At 39.1% G+C, this 23,249-nt stretch overlaps 1 protein-coding gene across 6 annotated transcripts in view; it reads right to left on the bottom strand.

The window, feature by feature from the left end:
* Positions 1-19,802, bottom strand: part of ARHGAP28 (Rho GTPase activating protein 28) — a 101,463-nt gene extending 81,661 nt beyond the window's left edge. For 5 of the 6 annotated variants that reach the window (XM_039527036.1, XM_039527029.1, XM_039527028.1 and 2 more), the window contains exon 1: positions 19,532-19,802. In XM_039527036.1, coding sequence (XP_039382970.1) covers positions 19,532-19,656 — 125 coding nt within the window. In that variant the 5' untranslated portion in view covers positions 19,657-19,802. Of the gene's footprint in view, positions 1-3,550; positions 3,741-19,531 lie in introns of those variants that run through there. The other variant, XM_039527033.1, reaches the window with a different exon arrangement.
* Between the last annotated feature and the right edge of the window lie 3,447 nt (positions 19,803-23,249).

Genomic DNA, 23,249 nt, shown 5'->3' on the forward strand with positions numbered 1-23,249 from the left:
CGCCCCTGCTTACTAGACTAAGCAACCATGTGAGTTACACAGTGAGGCTTCTGAACAAGTTTCTAGGAACATTTCAACATTTGTGAAACTGAAATTGAACTGGCCAGGGCCCATGGCCATTCCTTTAATGACTGTGTTAATCCTATCCCAGCCTTGGGGAGAAATCTTAAATTAATTTAACACACACAAGGAAAGAGAGCTGATGTTTTTAACATTTGGAGATCCTGCATTTATGAATGTTCTTGTGAAACAGCTTATGCAAGTTAGACATTATTCAAGGATAACATGAGACAACCATTTTAGAGGCACATGTCGGATAACATATTGTGATTTACAGGGTTTAAGTTGAATGCCTTGCCACTGGGCCTTTTAAACATCAGGTGTAACTTTTTCATGTAACTAAAAAAATAAATAAAAAAGGAATAACTCCTTTTCCATACTCAGTGTATCTTCTGAGAAAAAAAGATTTTCTCAAGCACAGTTGCTGAGTCGCTTTTAGCTAAGAAGAAAGAATTTCAATTAAATTTCATTCCAACACACCAGAGATAGTTTGGAAATGTCTGCACATCTGTAAATGCATGGGGGTTTAAGGATGTGTTAATAGTTTCATATAAAATAAGAACAAACCAAAGCTCAGCCATTTTCTCTTAATGAGCCGCATTTTGAAGCACTTCTCCCTGTCTTGTCACTTATAAGACACCTAGCATGAAAAACACTTATGGTTCCAGCAGGTCTAAGGTTACAGGTCAACCATTCCATTAATTTTTCCTACAATCTCCATAATGCATCTATTCTATCTAATGACGCAGTTCTACACATTCCTCCCTGGCCACACAGGGCATTTACTTTATGCCCTGAAGCATGAGACTGGAGAACATGTATCATTATCTTTGCTGTTATTATTTATTTGTATTCTAGAAGTCCTAATGGCCAACTGAGAATGGGTCCCAATTGTGCTAGGCTCTGGACAAACACCGAATGAGAGATGGTCTCTACCCTGAAGAGTTTACAATCTAAACAGACAAGACAGATAAAGGGTAAAGGAAAATGAATAGAAAAAGCTTTGCTTGCATAGCTACAGCTATTGAGCCAGGCTCTAATGCCCGTTCTCATGCAGAATAGCACTTTGCTCCATTAGTGGTCCCTGAGGTCCCATAGCATCACTCACAGAGTAAGGTGTTATTCACCATGAGTGTGGATATCTGAATCTGGCCCATTGTCAAGGGCCAGAAAATTGTGGGCCAGATCCAGCCTCTTTTACTTAAACAAACTATCACCTTACTACATGAGCATTCCTATTGAAACAAATAAATTTGACTAATCATGGAGTAAGGTACTATTCAAGATGAGTAAGGGGATCAGAATCTGGCTCTAAGTTCAGAAAGTAGTTCTGGTTACTGTGCATGTGACAGATTTCAAGGATAGGCAGGCACCTAGAAATCTGGATGATTTCATCCCTGCTTAATCAAATCATGATGGTTCCAGTTTGGGAGCATTGCTGTATTCTATGAACTCTGTTTTCCACAATACCCTTGTGCCCTTGATATCATAACTTACAGCCAGATTCTGACATTCTTACTCAGGGAGATTTACTCTCTCAATAGTGCCATTGGTTTCAGTGCCACTACTCACAGAGTAAAATACTATTCTTTTTGAGTAAAGGGTGGCAGAATCTGACCCTGAATTACTTCCACTATCCCTTTTCTAGTCAAGAGGCAGATTGTAACTCTACAAGTCTCTGCTCCAGGGGCAGCACAGCAACATACTTGCTTGGGTGGTTCATAGCAAAGTCACGCTTTCAGCTCCATGTGAATTAAGAGCACCTTGTGGCTGACTCATTCCAAGCAGGTACTGCAGGGAATGTGGGATACATCATCAGAATTAAATTTGGGGCCCAGTTCAGAAATAATGTAAATCAATATAGTTCCACTGACTTCCATGACACTACATTAGTTTACTCCTGCTGAGGATCTGGACTTTAACAGTCACAAAAACTCTGAGAGGACAAATACTGACGTTGCTTAGAATAAAGTATTTCAGAAGATCTTCTATAGTAGTGTTTCCGTAAACAATTTCTATTCAAGAAAGTACCTGATCATTTTCTTCATCCAAAATAGCCTCATTTCAGCTAAGTAAACATTGGTACTTAGCACGAGATCACTGCTAACTGAGAAGCTGCTCTCTTAGCAGAAATTCTAAGGAAGCAGGACTTTCCTATTTCAATACAATATGGTTTGAGAGTTCTCAAATACAATGTAATAAATCATTTCAAATCCTGGCCACTAAAAGACTGTATAGACTGACCCTTTTATAAGGAGTTCTTCCCTCAAACACTGTTTTTTTCCTTTGTATGCTTTGCTGAGAAACCCAGTTACACCCATAAGCTTCAGCCATGTGTTTAGACTTCCATATAACATTACTTAATATTCTAGACACAAATAGGGTTGCCAGTTTTGGTTGGATGTATTCCTAGAGGTTTCATCACATGAGTTAATCTTTAATTAAAGATTAAGCTTTAATTTCTAGAGACTCCAGGATAGTCCTGGAGGGTTGGCAACCCAAACCACCAACAAGCCTTTTGTAATTCAGTATTAGGTCCTTTTCAACCGTTTGGATTTTGACAAGTGCATTATCCATTAATTGATTAAATCAATCATTAGATCAAAAGTGGTTACTGCAGGTGAAATCTATGAAAAACACATCTTGATTATAATGATTTGTATGATCATTCATTTATCAACCTCATACCTCTTTAGTTTACTCCTCTTTTCATTGCTCACTAGTGTAGCCTTTCAAAAGACTATATTTAGCCAGAAAGAGCAACTCCAGTGATATCAAATGCAGCTCACTATGGTAAATGTTGGCTAGTTTACCTTGATGCTGGTGTCATTAAAATATACTGCATAACCCTCACCTGCTTAATATCATCATCCAAATGTATAAAATAACAGTTACAAAAATGGCCTTTCAGTATGTTATTATTCCATTTGTAAATTAACGTTTAACCTAACCAACAGCAAATATCCTTTACAAGAGATTTTTCTTGGCTCCTACTTTTATATTCGTTCACTGATTGCAAGACATACATCCAAGACATATATCCAAGAAAACATCATCAGGATGGCATAGCTCCTCACCAAATCAGTGCAAAACTCAAATCCATTGATAACCTTCTCACCTTAGTCACCCAGCAATTATATTCTCATTAATGTAAATTATTGCCTATGATCAGAAACACTTGAACGATCAGTATCCCTATGAGTTACAGTGACGGTTTGAAGGAGTGAAACTCTAAATCTACATCCTCTTAAAGTCCTAAGTAAAGGGCTTAATTTCAATAACAGAAAAGAGGTATTCATCAAGAAATCATAGAGTGAGACGCAAAAGGAGCTATTATAAGTACAGAACAAAATATTAAACACATAACTTGATGAAAACAATACTCACATACTTTCTTAAAATTTAGCCACCTCTTTCCAGCAGCCTGCTGGGGTCAGATGTGTGAGAAGCAGAGACATTTCTAAGTTTGAAACAGCAAATCTTTTCTTACCTCTCCACACCTCTAATCGAGCAGTAGTGAAGCGTGGTAAGTCACCAAAGAGCAAACCCATGAGCAGTGACATAATGACAAAATGACATCAAGGAAAGCAGGTACATGATTGTGCTTCAGTTCCTTTGCCTTCTGAACAATGATTCCCTTGAGGATGGCGATGCAGATTTCTCGTTGTTACTTTTGTTCACTTTGGGCTTTTATGGCTGCTTGGAGCTATGCATCATTGTATTTGATTTCAGCTAATCAAGCATACAAATGAACAGGAATGCAGACACACAACACTGTGAGAGACACATAAGGAAGTTTTTAAAACAGAATGCCTTTATTAGCCAGTGATTCCAGTGATGCAATCAGAATAGGAAGGAAAGTGTGTGTTGCTTCATTGTTTTATTTGGATATGTGAGTCCAGTGCTAACTTGTGATAACATTTCTAGAGAGAGTGAGAGAGAGCAATATATATATATATATATATATATATATATATATATATATATATATATATATATATATAGTCTGTATGTTGAACCTAATAGAAAAAAAATCCCATGGAAATCTGCTTTTTCCTTCCTGACCCTTACAGAAGAGTCCCAGTGAATTTAATACAGAATGATAAACATTCTATAGAATTTTTAAACCAATCTATAGTATTATATGGAAAAGACAGAATTCTCTATTAAATCAGGTAAAATCTTTGAGTGAATTCAGTATAAACCTACTTAATTTTTATAGATAATGGGATGAATAATATAAAGCATTAAACTGATTTTGTAATACATACCAAGGATAAGGAGATATTAGCAGCAATTTTAACAGAGCGAAAGTTAGGCCTTTAGGGATCAATCCATGGAGCCCTGCAAATCTGCGGCTATCCACTTTATATCTGCGGCATCATTTTTGCGGCTTGCGTATCAGATATGGATACAAATTTTGTATCCACACAGGGCTCCACCGATCCAAAGCCCACTGAAGTCAATGAGTGTTTTTCCATTGATTTTAATGATTTTTGGCTCTGCTTAAATGTTGTTTGATGGCATTTACATTTGTAATCCAAAGATTAAACTATATAATCTAATCAGTTTAGTTAAAACAGAGAACAAAACCACATCTCTTCTACAAACAGAACCCATGTGATCTGCTGATCACATGTTATGATTCTGAGTAGGATTTTCCAGGTATTGTCTACTGAAATGTTTATCTTGTGTTCAGGCTTTATATGTTGCAATTTTAATATGGGAGCAGCTCATCATCAGGAATATTGCCTTAAACAATGAGGGCTGCTTTGTTTAAACTTTCTAAAGGAAAATTAATTACAGCAATCTTGCAACTTTATAAAATTCTTGTCTTGGAATGAAAAGTGGAAACTGAGGGTTAAAAATGTTCATCCCTCACATCCATTTAGCTATCATATTAATGAGATAGTTCTCTTCAGTGTATATAAAAGGCTATATGTTATGTATTACTTATTCTTGAAGCCTACACAATTGCTTCTGCAATAGCTTTAGAGTATATTTATTTGAATCTATTTTTACTGGATTATGGAACAGGATTCATGTTTTATATGTTACCCTATGCACTGAATATTCATGTTCTGAGATTTCAAATAAATGAGGTATCACAGCAAAACAGTAAAAAGTAAATGCTACACCTATCATCTTTCCACAAGGGGAGTGACTATGAGTAATGAGACAACATAATGTTTGTATAAGAGTTGCTTAAGTAATATTTATATTAAGCTGCTGTGAGGACGCACAGTGTAAAGCAATAATTTTCAGAAACTAGAACAGATATAGAGTAAGCAGGATGCTCAAACTCATTAACAAAATCTTCATTCCAGGAAGCCTGACAATCTAGTCTATTATATGGAAACAGCCAAATCACAAACCATTTCCCCACGAAGTAATTCAATAATACATCAGCTTTTGCAAGTGAAAATTCAAGTGGCAAACATCACCAGAAGTACAAAAACATCTTATCTATGAAGACCACAGAAAAAGCATTCCCTGCTACCTACATCTCTATTTGCAGTTATCAGTGCCTGGTGTAAAGTGCTTCAATTAATTTAAAGTTCTACAGACTTAATTGTTTCTAACAGCTTTCAAGCACATTTATGAAGTGTTGTTTTTACTACACCGCTACCCCGATATAACGCGACCCGATATAACACGAATTCAGATACAATGCGGTAAAGCAGCGCTCTGGGGGGTTGGGGCTGCACACTCCGGTGGATCAAAGCAAGTTCGATATAACGCGGTTTCAACTATAATGAGGTAAGATTTTTTGGCTCCCGAGGACAGCGGTATATCGAGGTAGAGGTGTATATCCAGTGAAGCTCTGTCATGGGACGTAGTTAGATACAGGATTTAATGTAGCCCCCAAAATATGTATATTCACAGCATTTGGTTTACTGATATTAAAACAGTTGCACAGCCTGAGGTTCCATTTTGGACTGGATAAATTGTGATTTCTACCCAGTGATGGGAACTCATCAGGGCTAGTCTCAAAGGCAGTAAATGAATCTTGCCCTCCCCTTTGCTGATACAACTAGGAATGTACTTTGTCAGCCTTTGTGGCTTTAACTACAGCTGGCTGGGTATGAGGCAGGCTCAAAAATCTAATCTGTTCTTAGTAACACTACCGCCTCCATAGAATTACAGGCATGCTTTCAATGGGCATGCCCCTGTAACTGCTGAGTGATGATATGCCATCTGTATATACAGCAGTCAATGTCTTTTTTGTTTTTTGCATAGTTGCAGCACAGTATCAACTCTATTGAATCATGTAGAAATCAAGGAGTTAAATGATAGGACAAGAATAAAGTTTATGGGCCCTCATTTTGGGACTCAACAGAGTTACATAAGGGCTGAATTTGGCTTACAGCTTTATCTGAATGTCATTGTGCTCCTCCATTAATGATACTTAATTAGAAAAGAGATTTTATTAGACATGATGGAGGTGACCACAATGAATGTACACAAACCTCCTGAGGCTGTTTAAGAATCATAGAAATTTTAGGAACTATTTCTTAGGAAAATCAAAATTCTACTCTTTACATGACATGGAAAATGCAAAAACAATCTAACCAAATGATTATATAGATTACTATAGTTATACTTCTAGCCAACAGTTCTGATTCTGATCTCAGATACACCATTGTTAATCCAGAAGAACTTCACTGAAGTTTTACTAGTTCAGAATCTGGCCCTTAGATAAACTTAAGGCATCGATCACCTGAGACTCTCCAAAAAGAAAGAGAAAGATCAATCCCTAACATCCTGTTTTAAAAGTAATCACATTTCCAGTCAGCCGCCAAACTTTTGCCAACAAATTTTGCAAATACAGTTGCCAGCATTAAATCCACTTTTGTGCATTCAGATCAGGTAGTTAGATCTCTAACTGCCCAATTTGCACAGCTAAATGAGAATGTTTGTGCAGGTAAAATTTTGAAGCCTGTGTTAGATGTTGGATGATGATTTACCACATAAATTATCAAAAATTTAAGACAAATATAATTTGGGCCCTTTTTTGAATACATAAATAATAAGTTCTCTTTTTGTTTGCAGTATTTCCTTCATTTGCTTGTCTCTTTCCCTCTCCTTTCACCATGAAATAAAAATGCCACATAAAAGAATACGTAAAACTATCTTGGACTTTTATCAAAGTTTGGTACTTCTTTATATATAGCTTTACATTTACATGTAACTGTATCACTGAAAATTAGTAAAATATTACAACTAAAAAAGTGTACTTAGGGACTTTACCTTGAGCAGATAAAGCATATGTGAGGATGTAGCCTAAGTAAATTCCAGATAGCAACTAATCAACTATTTCAATATAAAATGAGAATTTTCGTACCCTCTTCATTAAGTTATAGTCCAATTTTCATCCCCAAACATTATTAAAATAATGTTTAGATCCATTTATTTTAAAAGTCCCTTAATATATTTTATCTGGATTCAGTTTAAAATCTGCATCCCTAAAGTCTGGGTTTAAATTTCCAGTTAATAATAATAAAGGACTAAATAGTGTATTTGGCACTAGATTTACAGACATCATCCATGATTTCACACAGAATGTATAAAAATTACTACGATTATTGATCTACAGTACTAGGAAACAGCACTACATTAAAGCACACTAAGGAACATTTAGTGAGCACAGCAGGGTCTACATGAACCAATTAATGTGAAACCTGTTAATACCCTTTAAAAAAATCACACCTCCATAGTGCTCATTACCCCACTGTGCAGACAAGCCCCTAGTTTAAAAAAGTATCCTTTGATTGTAACTTGTTACCAATTTTTCAAGTAACCGTATGAAAGCAGGATTTATATCTCCAACTAACTTTGTAATCTTCCGAATAGTTTAATGAGCCACCTAATTGTATGTGCATGAGTGTGCACCTGGACATCCCTGATCTCTGTTGGATGGAATCAGAACTGCTTAACTGTGTATCACAGGCTACATCTACACTATGAGCTGGGGGTGTGATTCCCAGCTTGTGTACATATACTTGAGCCGGCTGGATAAGAGAGAGAGGAATTGAATACCTGCGAGTATGTGTACACATGCTGGGAATCATACCCCTAGCTTGTAGTGTAGATGCAGCCATAGGCTCTACCTAGCTAACAAAGAGCTTCTCCTTTAGCTCAAGTGATGGGAGCCTGTGCTTTTGAAACAGGGAGATTTGAGTCATCCCACTGCTGTTGTGCAACCTAGTGATGACAAACACGGAGTCTGCAGTGGACACAGATTTATTGCCATTAATAAACTGCTTGGTATGCGATTGCACACTTTTGTATTTTTTACTGCTTTGTTTGATGCTTTTTTGCCTGTTCTATATATTTCAAAATGATCTAGGAATATAGGAATCACCATACTGAATTAGATGTGTGGGCCATCTAGTCCAGTATCATGTCTCTGACACTGGCATGGGAAAAGTGAAAGAAACCTTACATTAGGCATCCGTGGGATAATCTTTCCCACAAATTAGTTCAGATCCTAATTCCTAATAATAGAGATTAGCATAAACTCTGAGGCAAGAGGTTTAATATCTTTTCTAGAATTTTTGTTAGTGTGAGCTGTTCTGATGTTGGCTATTCTTGTTATTCAGATGAATGTCCAAATCTATTTTTGAATCTCATGAGGTCTTTGGCCCCAATGGCATCCTGTGGTAATAAGCTCACTTTCAAATTCTTGATTGCTAAAACTATGTAGACTCATTGCAATACAGAGTATGACATAATTAACTTCAGATGTGTACAGTATAGAGTGAAACAAGCTCCTTTGGCTTGCATTATCTCACTTCATCAAATATGACAGAGTTAACTTAAAGCATGGCTTGCCAGGGTCCTCCTTTTAAAATTATACAGTTACAAAAATCATAGGATGTGGAGTCCATGAGGGAAAAGCTTTCTACGATGAAACACAGCTCTAATCACAGCAATCAGCTGCAGAGTCAACCCTGTAATCTTTTACCTTATGATTAAAAATAGAGAGAGTTTTTTATTTGTGGTATTTTCAAGACACAAGACATCTATTATTGAAGTAAAACTCTGCAGAAGTGTACATACTGTTTTTTTTTAATTGCAACAATTCACCCATGTCAGCAGATGGTTTTAAGAAAGTTCCAAATGGGCTTCAAGAATCTTCAAGTTAACTATAATTTTGCTTTGTTAGCAGAACAGTTGTGATCTCTGTCATGTATTCTGTGAATTGTATAGGACCTGGATCCAAAATGGCCAAAACAGTCAAGTCTCAGAAAAATCTACTGAGAATGCATTCAGTTCCACTCCCCTCCACCCACCCAATTATAACAAAGATTTTCCACTATCAGTAGCATTACTTCTCTGCTCCTGGGAGATTGCCAACTTTCTAATTGCACAAAATTGAACACCCCTTCCCTGAGGCCCCGCCTCCGCTCACTACATTCCCCTCCCTCGGTGGCTTGCTCTCCCCCACCCTCACTCACTTTCACTGGGCTGGGGAAGGGGGTTGGGGTCCAGGAGGGCTGAGGGCTCTAACTGGGGGTGCAGGCTCCAGAATGGGGCCAGAAATGAGGGGCTCAGGGTGCAGGGGGGCACGTGGCACTGCCCTGGGCCCCGGAAGCCACCAGCAGGTTCAGCTCCTAGGTGGGGAGGTGGTGGAGGCAGGAGGCTCCGTGTGCTGCTCTCGCCCGCAGGTACCACCTTCCCCAGCTCCCATTGGCCTCAGTTCCCGGCCAATGAGAATGTGGGGCTGGTGCTTGGGCCATGGAGCCCTGTGGCCCCCCACCTAGGAGCCGGACCCACTGGCTGCTTCCGGGGTGCAGCGCGGTGCCAGGACAGGTAGGGACTAGCCTGCCTTTGACACACAGCACTGCCGATCGGACTTTTAAGAGAAGGTCCCTTTTTGACCAAGCATTCTGGTTGAAAACTGGACACCTGGCAACATCACATTTTAAAACTTGGGTATTTGATAATTAAATACATAGGAGGAAAGTACTGGGAAAGGAGAAAGGCCTAGTTACACATTTTTAAAATGTCCTATTACCTAAGGCCTCATATTGCAGTCCTTGTTCAGCAAGACTTCTATTGAAGTCAGTGGGAGTTTTGGCTAAGTACTGGATAAGAACTTAGGTCCAGATTTTTAAAGGTATTGAAGTATTGCTCCTAAATACCTAAGTGCCTACATCACTTTTGAAAATGAGACTTAGGCTTCTAAGTCAATTAGGCATTTCAACGTTGAACATAGCAATGCCTAAATACTTATGAAAATCAGGGCCTCAAAGATTTAGGGTACCATAGGAGTTAGGCACATGGGAACTTTTAAAAATCCCACCAGGTGCTTATCCACATCTTTAGGCATCTAAATACCCTTATAAAATCTGGTCCTTACTTTCAAGGGAACAAAACAATTCTTCAAGGACTTGATCCTCTTGCCACTGAATTCAATGACAAAACTTACATTGATTTCTATGGTGTAAAATCAGGGCCCACATCCCATTTTATCTTCCATTCTACCATCTGTTAAGTATTAGATCAAACAGTGGACTGGGCATTTCAAGTCGAAGTAGGACTTCATCCCCACTGAGCTCATTCTGCCATTAATTTTTAAGCCAACATGAGTTAAAAATGAAATCTCAGTCTTAACTTTGAATTCCCCAGATTTTCTCAGTTTCTGAAGAATGATTCTGCTTTTGTCATAAAAGAAGACATAGTTGTCTCTCTTTGCTTCTCAACATTAAAATCATTCCAGCATTAGAGGAGTCTCCTTCTAACATCACTTTATAGTGCTTTATATTTATTCTCAGGTGCTCTAAAAAATCCATACAAATAAAGGACACTAGTCTTTATGCAACTACTGTTTCTAGTAACTGCAGATTTACTCTCTACCAGTGATTCTTGTCCAGGCCTGATAGCACCCCTCTGAGTTTCTCTTAAATTCTTTTAAATTCCTTCCTGCCCTTAGGCCTTCCATCATGACCATCATCTGTCCAGGAAAGGAAACTGGATGAAATTTCCTTCAGATCCCTTAATTGGTCAGCAAGGTCGATGTTGACTGACATGAGGCACTCTATCTCCTCCCCCAGAGTTTGAGAACACTATCCTTGTGGCCTAGGTAACAGCATGGTTATTGATGCCTGCTAAATGCATAAAGAAGCTGGTCAGGAAAACATCACTCAGTGGGTCAAATTCAGACCTGGTGTAAATGAGTTCTTTCCCATCCAAAATTCATGTGCTGGCAAGACAGTATTTTTATTAGCTTCACTAAAATGTGAAGAGTCAGGCTTTATGCCTCAATGACCTCCCTAAAGCTGTGTAGTCAACTATGCCAGTGGCCCAATGTATTAGGTTGGGCATATAGTCATTTAAAAACACAACTTTCTGGGAAGCCTCTTGCTTCTGTTAAGTTTGATCTTATAAGCGACATCCGTTCCAGGTGGATTCATGGCTCCTTTTTCCTCCTATTGCTAGCAAAACTCTTCTGTGCACCCCAAATTCTATAGACCCCAGTAAACCTAGTACTGGTCCAGCATCAACAAAAGGATTTGTGCTTGTTATGTTTGTAAAAATCAGTCATGTGCCAAGACTGATTTTCTACAGTGAGAGATTTTACAGCCAATTTATAAAGTCTCAGATAAAGGCTATGTGAAAATGCCCATAGGCTTTTAGCTACAGCAAGACAATCTCTCTCTCTCTCTCTCTCTCTCTCTCTCTCTCTCTCTCTCTCTCTCTCTCATAAACATTGAGTAAATTCCCATCCCAAGCACTGACTGGCTTTACATATATTAAAATCCTACAACCTCAAATTGTTTGAATGTCATACATCACACAAACATGAAAATCCCCTTCAGAGCAGATATGTCAGTATCCCCCAATCACTGTTCACCCCACCTTCCTTCTTCAATGGCTAGAGAGAAAAGACAGTCTCTGCAGATGAGGGAGGAAGTGAATTCCTGAGTTGAGGAGCCCCCACCCCGAGGATAGGAATCTTTCCCTAATGTTAATGACAAGGGAGCTCAAGTTTGAGTGATGTTTCTGACCTCAACTGTAGCAGCAGTGCATTGGGAAAGGAACTGTGTTTCAAATAATTTGGTGTTAAATCACCTGGGAACTCACAGGCAACCCATGGAACATCAGTGTTATTGCAAATGATATCTCTGTAACAAACACAGCACTAGTGCAAATTCCTATTGAGGTATATGGTCTCCTCCCTCAACAATATTCCTGGGAGTTATACATGCCCATGGAGAGGAGAATCAGTTACGGGGGGTATTCTGTTAGAGAGAGTTAGTACAAATAAAGGGAAACTTCCCTTCCCACCATCAGTGGCTGCTCCCCATTTCCCAGCTACCATCTTGTCCCTCTCTGATTGCTCAAATTCCTGCTATTTCTTCTCTAAGGGGCCTTGGCAGCTGCAGCAGAACTAGAAGCAGTTCCATGAGAGCTGATGCAGCATAGTCACAAGGCAAAGAGGGAAGGAGGTAGACTGATGGGGCAGCTGCTTTGGCAGTCTTTCAGTCTACCTAGGATCTTGTATGGTTCTCATCACTATGATATCTGAAATGCGGGATAATGGCAGCTATTCCCACTGCTACGCTAACTTCTGTCAGTTTTGCTTCGCTCCCCAGTTGAGAAGTCTGGCCAATCAGAGCAGAAAACTGCCAGGGTACAAGTAACTGCTGGTTCTACAAGAAATCAGAATCCAGGACATTTGTCAATTTATCAGGCACTTGAAACAGAGCGTGGAAAACAAGTGCTGCATTGGGAAAGATTAGTGCATTGGTCTGGGACCCATTCACTTCACTGGGAATGCTCAGCACAATTTAGGATCTGGCCCTGTATTTGTATAATTAATATTTTAGATTCTGTTTCATATACTGAACCTTGCTCCAACTTTTACTAGTAATTTTTAGCAAGCTTTAGTTAAAAGAAATAATATATTGTAATTTCATTCCTACATAGTTTTCACACCTTACAGTATTTACACCGAATCATTATGAGCTATCATGCAAAAAACAATACAGCAATCTTCTTAATTTCTTACTCTTTGTTATGCTGTCTCTAAACTATGTCAGACTCAATATAAAGGTGCCTACATAGGGCTCTCAGATCTCAGCATTTTTGCAGGCAACTCCAACCATCATGTAATCAGAGATAAGTGACTTAGTTAAAAATGAATGGGGCAGCTGGCCAAATGCTCAACCAAACAAAATGATCAAAGGGACAGTGCCAGATGTTTTCCATCAGCTTTGCACATGGAGGTACCAGGGAGATCAGCAGGAGCACTACACTAAAAAGAAACCAGAGAAGCCAACTCTAGTTTCAACCATAACATGAAGAATTGACTATAAATACCACATTCCTTAGTGAGAGTCCCAGAGGACATTCTGTAGGTATTTCTAAAGCCTACAGGAAAAACGTGTCTACTATTGTCTGGTTTATTTATATTCATCCTCCTGCTAAATGTTTTAATAATAGTGCATAGCAACTTGCTGAAATATATACATATAAACCCATCTTAGGAAGTTGCTAGTAACTGTGAGTCAGTGGAATATGTCAAAAGCTGCTGTTTTCCTATAAAGTATGTGTTCGCCCAACCTTTGCTCATTTAACTTTAATGTTTCCCAGTTCCTACCCCTATTTCTTTTATCATTTTCGATTACTGCAGTTTTAAATTTTGATTTCATAGGCTTGGGACCTTAATTCCTGTGAAAGGCCCAGAGATGCTTCAAGATTTGTTCTTGAAAACGAGACTGTTTCATGTTTTTTTCTATTTTTGTCTTCTGAGAAAGTTTAAATATAAAAAAATAGTTAAGGTTGTTTACACTGCGCCTCAGCAAAAGACGTTCTTGACATCATTTGTATACAACTCCAAGCAGTAGGGCCGCTCAGTCAGTGCTGCCAGAAATCCAGCCACAGGGCCTCCACCCTCCAGACATGTAGGGCCCACCAATAATAGTGTGATGCTAACTGCTTCTGCTGTTGCATAACATGCACTGCTTCATGCAGTTCTGTGGTGAGAAAAAACTAGAGGTGTCCACCCACCACTGCCTTTATCACAACCCTGGTTTACACCCATTACAGGCTTCTCTTCCTGTTTAACAGAAACCTCCATTCACTCTCTCACTAATTACCACCAGGGCCACACACATCATTTCGGGCTACATTACCTATCCCTCATCCAAGTCACATCAGATAGGAGTTTGGGGCAGATAAGTGAGGGGGAAGAACATTGCATGAGAATTTTGTGCCATGCAGCATCCTTGCCCCCAATTTAATGGCTTTGCAAGGGCCCCCAAATCTGTTTAACTGGCCCTGCTGAGCAAGAATCTTGGAAACTGCTGCCAAGTAACTTGAGACAACTGAGTAATTTAAGGTTTCAGAGTAGCAGCCGTGTTAGTCTGTATCCGCAAAAAAAAAAAACAGGAGTACTTGTGGCACCTTAAAGACTAACAAATTTATTTTAGCATGAGCTCACTTCTTCGGTTGCATCCGAAGAAGTGAGCTGCAGCTCACGAAAGCTCATGCTAAAATAAATTTGTTAGTCTTTAAGGTGCCACAAGTGCTCCTGGTTTTTTTGAGTAATTTAAGACACTTTTCAGGTTCTTTTTTTGACTCTCCTGTTTAGTGCTGCCTGCCTGAGAGTGGGAGGAGGAGCTATGCCGAGCCTGCAGAAAATGAGAAGGATTTTTTCCCTGAAACAATTGAAAGATCTCAGGACTTTTTCTTGACTAATGTGCAAACTAATCAGATTGCTTAGAGGGTGCTGCTGAACATCATTTCTCATTTCATTTTTTCCTTTTCTTGCATATATTCATAAAGTCAGTAGTTATGGATTTGTCATCCAAAATGCTTATTTGCTATAGGGCTGTTTAATGAATGTATATAACGGGGTGATTGCATCTCGAGAAACTTTTAAATTCATTTTACGGGGATAAACCACTTTGGTCTGATTTTGATCTCGTATCCATTCATTTCAGTGGAGTTACTTCTGATTTACATTGGTGTAACTGTCAGCGGAATCAGGTCCTTCATTGGTAGCCATGCTAGCAATGAGGGAATAAACCACAGTCTAGCCATTATACTTGACCTTTAACCTGACCCAGTTAGGACTGCTTTGAATCCAGCTGCTTCATGGATGACTACTGAAGCTTCCCTCTTTGCATCACATACCTAGCAGCTGTGCATGCTCACAATCCTTGTGCTCCTTTGATTCCAGGCTGCTCCCTCCTAGCACCCCGGAACAGAGAGGGATGAGGTGGAAGCAGGGCTATAACCTTACTGCTCCTTCACCTTATCCAGCATAGGCGGCTGAGCACAACGAGAAAATCTCCCTGTATTACTCCCAGGAATGGTGTTGTGAATGCCCTCCCTCTACTGGAATTGAAACACTGAAATCAGTACATTTATCTTTGGAAACTCTTTTCTAATGAGACTTCATGGAAGTTACTATTTTAACTTCCCTTTTTCCCCTTAAGAAATCATTTAAGCACCCTGCTAATTTACTGAATTTGCAGGAAAATCATCACCTATATTTTCAGTGACTTCTTGGCTTCGTTGCTTCAAGAGAAAGATCAACTCAAAATGACCTCAGAAGCACAGTTCAATAAGAAAGAAGTATATGTATCTCAGTAGTTGCAGTTTGAAGGTCACAGTTGCCAAAAGCTCCTGGGCCATGGAAAATTGACTTGCACATTGTGGTGCTCCAGGGAATTTGGTCCACTGGACCAAACTGTGAGTTCCAGTAAACTAATAGGATAGATAGAAAAGTGAGAAGAGTGTTTGGTGAGTAATCGCACTCTACCATGCACACATACTCCAGTATTAATTAGATTAATCACCAATAAAAGCAAGAAGCATGCCAGTATTTTGTCCTTATGAGCAATAAGTAAATATAAATAATCACATTCTGAATTACGTGTTTAATCACAACCATGTGAAATATAAGACAAGTAAAAATTAAGTCCATGGAACTAAACATCGCACAGGGCAAGTGGAAAATTATTCTAATCTATAAATCCAAGTCGCCACCTCCTCTGCACTTTAATTGTAAGAAATAAAAGGAAATTTTGGGCTTAGTTCCCATGGATCTCACAGTAGTCGCAACACAAGCTTGTTTCATAATCTGCATGCATTTCATGGACAGAACTTGCACTGATGTCAAAGGGAAGTTCTGCAGATGAAACAAAAGGAGCGAAGTATGCAATTGAAATGAATGGTATGGATAGGTGAGGAGCTTTTTCCGTACCTTATAGGGCCCATATTCTGACATCAATTTTTTCAATTGACTTCTGTGGGAGGTATGGCACCAAGGATCCAGTCACGCAGTCTTTATTAAAGGCCTGGAGGAGGTGGCCAAAGGCAGGAGTGGAAGTTTAGGGAAGTAAATTTGGTTCCTCCACATTCTCTCCCTTCAGACCCATTGCTTTGCATCGCCATATGAGGCTTATTAACTTTCACTGCTTTGTCCTTTGTGCTGTGAAACTTGTAGTTAGAAGGTGTCCTGGGGGACTGTGTTTGGACAGGCCCTGAAAATGTCTAAACCTGGGCAGGATAAGTAGGATTGGGCAGCAGCGCATCTGTGTGGATGCCTGTTACCTCTGATGGATTGTTGAAATCTGCATCACTCTGATGAGCAGTGGGTTCAAGGCTACTTCCCTAGAGGAGCAAACCATTTCTCTCTGACTGAACAACTGAGTTACTCTGGCATAGGGGGGAATGGGACTCACAGGGCGAACTACCATTTAAGTCAATGGAAATTTTTCATGGGGAAGGGCAGCAGGCCGAGATTATCCAACTATGCCTACTGAGGCCTGATTTACAGAGGTGCTGAGTAACAACAACTGTAAAGTCAAGTCAATGGGAATAATGGAGCACAGAAAACCCCTGAAAAACAGGCCCTAGGCATCTCAAATTGGACAGCATTTGAGGAACCCAAAGTCAGCTGCCGTTTTTAAAGAAGTAACTGAAAATCAGTGCAAATAAAGGATCTTTAAAGTAAAACATTTGGGCCTTATTTTTGTCTCACACACATTTTACAGTGGTGTAACTCCATTAACTTCAAAGGAATTACTCCTGATTTACACTCATGTAAAGAAGAGCAGGAACAAGCTCCTTATCTCTGTATCAAACCATTAATTTTGGACCCTTTTAACAACTTGTTCTCTTTCTTCTGAAAGGCAGACATAAAGCTATAAAACTGTGCAATTATGCATTCCTTCACTCACTGCTGGGGTCATTTGGACTGATTTTCTGATAAAAGCAACACGTCATATCTCCAAGCCAAGAAAAGTGCTGGATATTTTCATTTCCATTTTTATGACTATGGAAATGAAACATCCCAATTCCCAAGATGATAGGATTTACTGCTCAATAGCCAATAAGTCAAAGGGTAATAATCAAGGACCTGATTCTATTCTCACTTACACCAGTGTAAATCTGGACTTACTCCACTATATCCACCTGTATAAACCCAATGAAAGGAAGAGGGGACTCAAGGCCTAAGCTCCTGATTATTTTCTGTTATCAAACACAAGATATGTGATGGCCTCTGGCTGTCTGCAGATACAGTCTGTAAATACTTTTACAGATTGCTGTCCTCAAGAATCATGGAATTCGCATACTGGAGTCACAGGGAAGTTAGATTGTGATTCAACAAAACCAGAAATAGTCTATACTAGAGAACCTCATGTTGTAGGATAGCAACAGAGCTCTCCATTTAGAAGCTGAAATGCAGTACAGAACTCTCAGAAGTTGAAGCAGGAATTAAGCTAGAAACTATTCTACCATTTGCTAAAACATTCAGTACATTTGCCTTCATGCCTTCTGCATTCCACAGGGCTGCATGCTGAGTTAATAAAACCTCTCTTGGAAAATGCTTTGGAAACACGGATGGAGTCTCTGACTGGCCATATGGCAGAATCTGGTGATTGCTACCAGACAGCTGCAGGAAGTGAAAGACAAGAAGTGGGAGACTGCATCACCAGAGTTATATATACAATTTTGGCTAATGTCAACAGCTTCCAAAATATTCAAAAGCACTAATATCTTCATTCTTTTCAGGAACTTTAAGTGATGCATATGTGATTTAGATTCAGACACATTACCAGCTGAGCTTTCAACAAGCTTTGAAACAATTAACCCCAAGTATGTGAAATGATAACAGACAACCACATTTTCATTGCTCAGCTCACAGATAAAAACTGAGATTCCAATTAACTTGCTCTTTTTAAAAAACAAATACCATTATCACCAGTAACAGTATCACCATCATTCTGTGATTTGAACACCAAAACAATACGGTAGGTTTCTTTTCTTAAAATGAAATTATGTATGTATTACTGCTGTGATGCAACATTTAAACTGAACAAAGAAGTTATCCGCATCAGATAAGGAGGGACAGTAAACACAAAGAACAGAAGGATGCTTGAAATGTTCATCTTTTCATGTACATTTGAACTAAATGATAAATTTGAAACTGAATAGCATCTTGTAAAATTCACAATATGAAGTACTTAGCAGAACACTTGTTAAGAACACACAGAGCTCATTCCTAAATGAAAAATATTTATCTGTGACTGGCAATGAGAAAAATCTAAACTACATCCACTATTTTCTCGTATTTTAGGTTTCATTTTATTCAGTTAAGCCATAAAATAACTTTGCATTTCCAATGCTAGTGTTCCCTAAACTTTTGTTTGACAATAGAAACATTCACAAATTTTAATTTTTAGAAAATAGTGTCAATCTATACACCTATATTTAAGAGAAAGGTGAGATTTACCAAGATAAAAGCATCTATGCTGAAATTGTCAAGACTGTATTGCTATGTCAGAACTGTACACACATGTGGACAAGTGCACAGTATGTAACTAAAATTAATCTGTATGACATTCCTGATTTATTGCAATACAACCTTTTAAAAGAAATATTCTCATTTAGATGACATCTTTAAAGAAGTAGCCTCACTTTGTCTGCCTGCCTGCCTGAGAATCAGCAACTGCAACATCCCAATAAAAGCAAGATGTGATTTTTGGGAGGTGGGGGTGGTAAGTATTTTCGTAAACCAACGTGGAATCCAAAAGTGAACTGAATTTTCTGATTAATTGTCTCACCTAGCACCAACCCTTCTAACTGTTCATAGCATGGTAAAAGATGAACTGAGAAGAAGCTAGATTTATGTATTGTTTATAAGGGATTGTTTTGCTGCTAATCTTGGATAGCAAGTAAACTTGATCTCTCTCTTGTACAAAAAACTTAAAATAAGCACTTGCATTTTCTATTTCTAATCAAGAACACCACAAGTGAATTGCATAAGTTCCCCACAGCAGGACAGTAATCATAATGCATAATAATAACGTGATGATTAAATGGCAAAAAGTGATCTGAAAACATCAACAAACTGCCTCACATACTAGCAGGAAACATGACTACAAAACAAAATCAGCTCAGACAAAACTTAATGGCACAGTACCCATTATAATCCTTCGTGCTTTACCTGCTGATTGGAGAATGGCTGGAGGAAATCTCTGGCACAAAGCTCTGTTCAATTATTGGTATCCTAGATGGAGTGTAAGAATGGTAGGCTGTCAGAACCACGCTGCCCGAGTCCTTTATCTCCATTATCACAGGCACATGTCTTCCCTACTGTCTGGTGACAAAGACAACTACCAGCATTTACTCACTTACTGGTTTCAAGTGACCCTGTCACAAAAGCAAACGCATGACCTTACACTGTAATAGCCTCTTACTACCGTTTGCTGTCAGGAGAACTGTGTAAGTGAGATGGCTCTTTCTCCTGTCAGGACAGCTAAATTAGCATATATTCAAAAACGCCGCCCACAAACACAACTCTGTGGGGGAAGTATCCCTGTTTCTTAGGAAACCAGAAACCCGAGGTAATCCTACATGGCTCAGGGCAGCTGCTCTGGACAAGTTCTTCTTGGGTTATTTCTTTTTTTGTTTCTTCTCAACTAAGGGCAGACTCGTTAGGATTTTTCCTATGACAGCAAGGAGCAAAATGAAATGAAATCATTCTTCAGCTAAGCAACATGGGAATGGAGCAGTGCTTTAAAAGAAAACATGTGACTAGGAAGGAGAGGGGGAATGCCTAGGAAGGAGAGGGGGAATGCAATTTATAATGTCCACGTGAAAGATTCATAAACTAACTGGATTATGTGGCTGTTTAAATAACCAGGGAAGAATAAACCTAATTTATTTAGGTCAGTTAAATTCTACAAGCTGTCTGCAAAGAGCCGCCTTTACTTTCCACTGAATACATATTAGACTTTCAACAATCTTTAATACTTGCTGGATGGATAATTAAAAGAGCAGTAGGAAAATAATAAAGATTTTTCCACAAAAATTTACAGAACAGGGCGATTATTATGCTCCCGGCACCCCCAATTTAACGGATAATGAAGGTTTCGTGAAATGGCAAATTCTTATAATCAGGGGCGGCTCTAGGTATTTTGCCGCCCCAAGCACGGCAGGCAGGCTGCCTTTGGCGGCTTGCCTGAGGAGGGTCCGCTGGTCCTGCAGCTTCGGAGGACCTCTTGGCAGAGCGCCCCCCCGCGGCTTGCCGCCCCAAGCATACGCTTGGCGTGCTGGGGTCTGGAGCCCCCCCTGCTTATAATAAATACATGCACCAGTTTGATATTTCTCATTTTTCAAAATTTGCCCTCTGTTAGAATGAAAATTTAAAATTTCTCTATTTACATGCAAAAATAGAATCATGGCCTTATTTTGGAGCAACTACCCCAGAAAACTTCGCAGCTCTTTTGTGAAGCTGAAATGCAATGTGAAAACTCTGATTTCACACAGCCCTAACATTTCCTGTAAAATAAACATTACTTACTACAATAAATACTTACTCTTATAGTAACCAACACCACCAGTTAAATTCAATGGAATGACTCTCTTTGATTTGTAAGTACCATGGGTGAGATCCTCATCCCAGCTCCTTCTCTTGTATTGTGTGTAAAAGGGCTGGAGTGGCATGCATAACTGGCTTGAAAAGCCCCAGGTCCAGCTGGGGGAGAATTTGCCCAGTATAGGCACTGTGTAAGACAGCCATAAGAGTGCCTTTTGACTTTGAGGAACCCTGGTGCAGGATTGTTTAAATGACACCCAGAGCAGACCAGGATGGGGATGGCACCTTACTATCCCTGCTCCCCCCCCCAGTGGGCTGTGAATTCTGTGTTGTGCGTCTTAGTGGCACAGCATAGACTCTTAACCCAGAAAACCAATGGAGGAGCCTGAAAGTAAGCACGGAAGCCTTTAACTACCCTGTTTTGAGTCAGATTGAGTCAAAGCGCCTCATCCTCTGGTATGAATGAGTTGTCAAAGCACCTCATCCTCTGGTATGAGTGAGTTGTGCTTGTCACAAGTCCAGAGTAGGATGGATGGGATAGGGTGGCTTTAAAGCTACTTCTGTGCTCCTTGATCTCTGGGCTGTGGAGGGGTATCAACTAGGCTGATTCATGAATGATCCATATGAATCACTGACTGTACCTTAACCTGGCATCCCCTAGCAGAACTTTTTGGGAGGGTGATCATATAATCACTACCGTTTGGGCTCCCAGATTTATCCTGCAAGGATTTAGGTTCCCTTGTTGGTGCACAAGGTGAAATTTGCATTTCCTTGTTCCAGCAGAAGTAAACTGAGCCCAGTGTCATCATTTGAAGGCATCCTCTAAAATTCACTTTGAGATGCTAACAGTGCAGCTGACAGTTGGGAAATACTGAAAGTAGCAGGAGCCAAATGGGAAGTTAAAAGCAGCAAAGAGTCCTGTGGTACTTTATAGACTAACAGATGTATTGGAGCATGAGCTTTCGTGGGTGAATACCCACTTCGTCGGATGTGCTCCAATACGTCTGTTAGTCTATAAGGTGCCACAGGACTCTGCTGCTTTTACAGATCCAGACTAACACGGCTACCCCTCTGATAAATGGGAAGTTGTAGTTTAGATAGCATTGGCCCTCTCTGAGGAGACCAGACCTGAGAATTCAAGACTGAAACAGGTTTATTTTACTGACTACAACCCCAGAAAAGCTACCCATACTTCCCTTTCCATCACCCATAGCACTTTGCTTTCTTCAGACGATCGTGTAATTTAAATTACGTTTGGATGAAAGTCACCCTATAAATGCAAAATACTTGTATTATTATTTCTAGTGCCTTCTGGTTTAGTATATGTGTTTTAAATAAGCATTTCATATTTAATAACATTTAATAAAGGAAACAGGATCTTACAGATAACATAAAAAGAAACATATGTTTAATAAATGGGGTTTTCTCTTTGTGTAAAATAAACAGTAGATTTTACTGAGATTTATAGTGTGTTGGCGCACAAGTTAGATGCTTGCTTAGAAGTGACAGACTATTTGGCTTAGGTACAAATAGATATTTGACATATTAATCAGTCAGTGCACATTCATAAAACAAAGATAGAAAATGTTTATATCCATAATGGCTCTTGAGGATGGATGAATATATATTATCAAAACCCCTAAAAACTCTGCTCAGATTTAAACTAACTAAAGATATAAATCAACCATTAAACAAAGTTTTAACTGATCTAGTAATATGGCAATAATAAAAGGGTACAATATATAGAGGGCCAAATTCTTCCCTCACTGACAACTCTGCAAACTTTTAAGCGACGTAAGAGTACAGTTCTGATGCCCACAATTCAAGAAGGATGTTGATAAATAGGAAAGGGTTCAAATAAGAACCACAAGAATGATTAAAGGATTAGAAAATATGACCTATTGTGATAAATAGATCGAGTTCTTTGAGTCTATGTTAACAAAGAAAAGGTTAAGGGTGGCTTGATTGCAGTCTGTAGGTATCTACATAGGGGACAAATATTTAATAATTTTCTCTTCAATCTAGCAGCATATAACATAATCCAATGGCTTGAAGCTGAAGCTAGATAAATTCAGACTGGAAATGAGGTATACTTTTTTAATGCTGAGTATATTTAACCATTGGAATAATTTACCAAGGCTTGTGCTGGATTCTCCATCACTGAATTTTAAAATCAAGATTGGCTGTTTTTCTAAAAGATCTGCTCTAGGAATTATTTTGGGGGACGTTCTATGGCCTGTGCTATACAGGAGGTCAGACTAGATAATCAGAATGGTCTCAGCTGGCCTTGGAATCTATGAATCTACTGAGTTTTAAAAAAATTAAATCCTGTTTGAATAAAAAA

Source organism: Mauremys reevesii, linkage group 2 (assembly GCF_016161935.1).
Source record: "Mauremys reevesii isolate NIE-2019 linkage group 2, ASM1616193v1, whole genome shotgun sequence".
Classification (NCBI taxonomy): domain Eukaryota; kingdom Metazoa; phylum Chordata; order Testudines; family Geoemydidae; genus Mauremys; species Mauremys reevesii.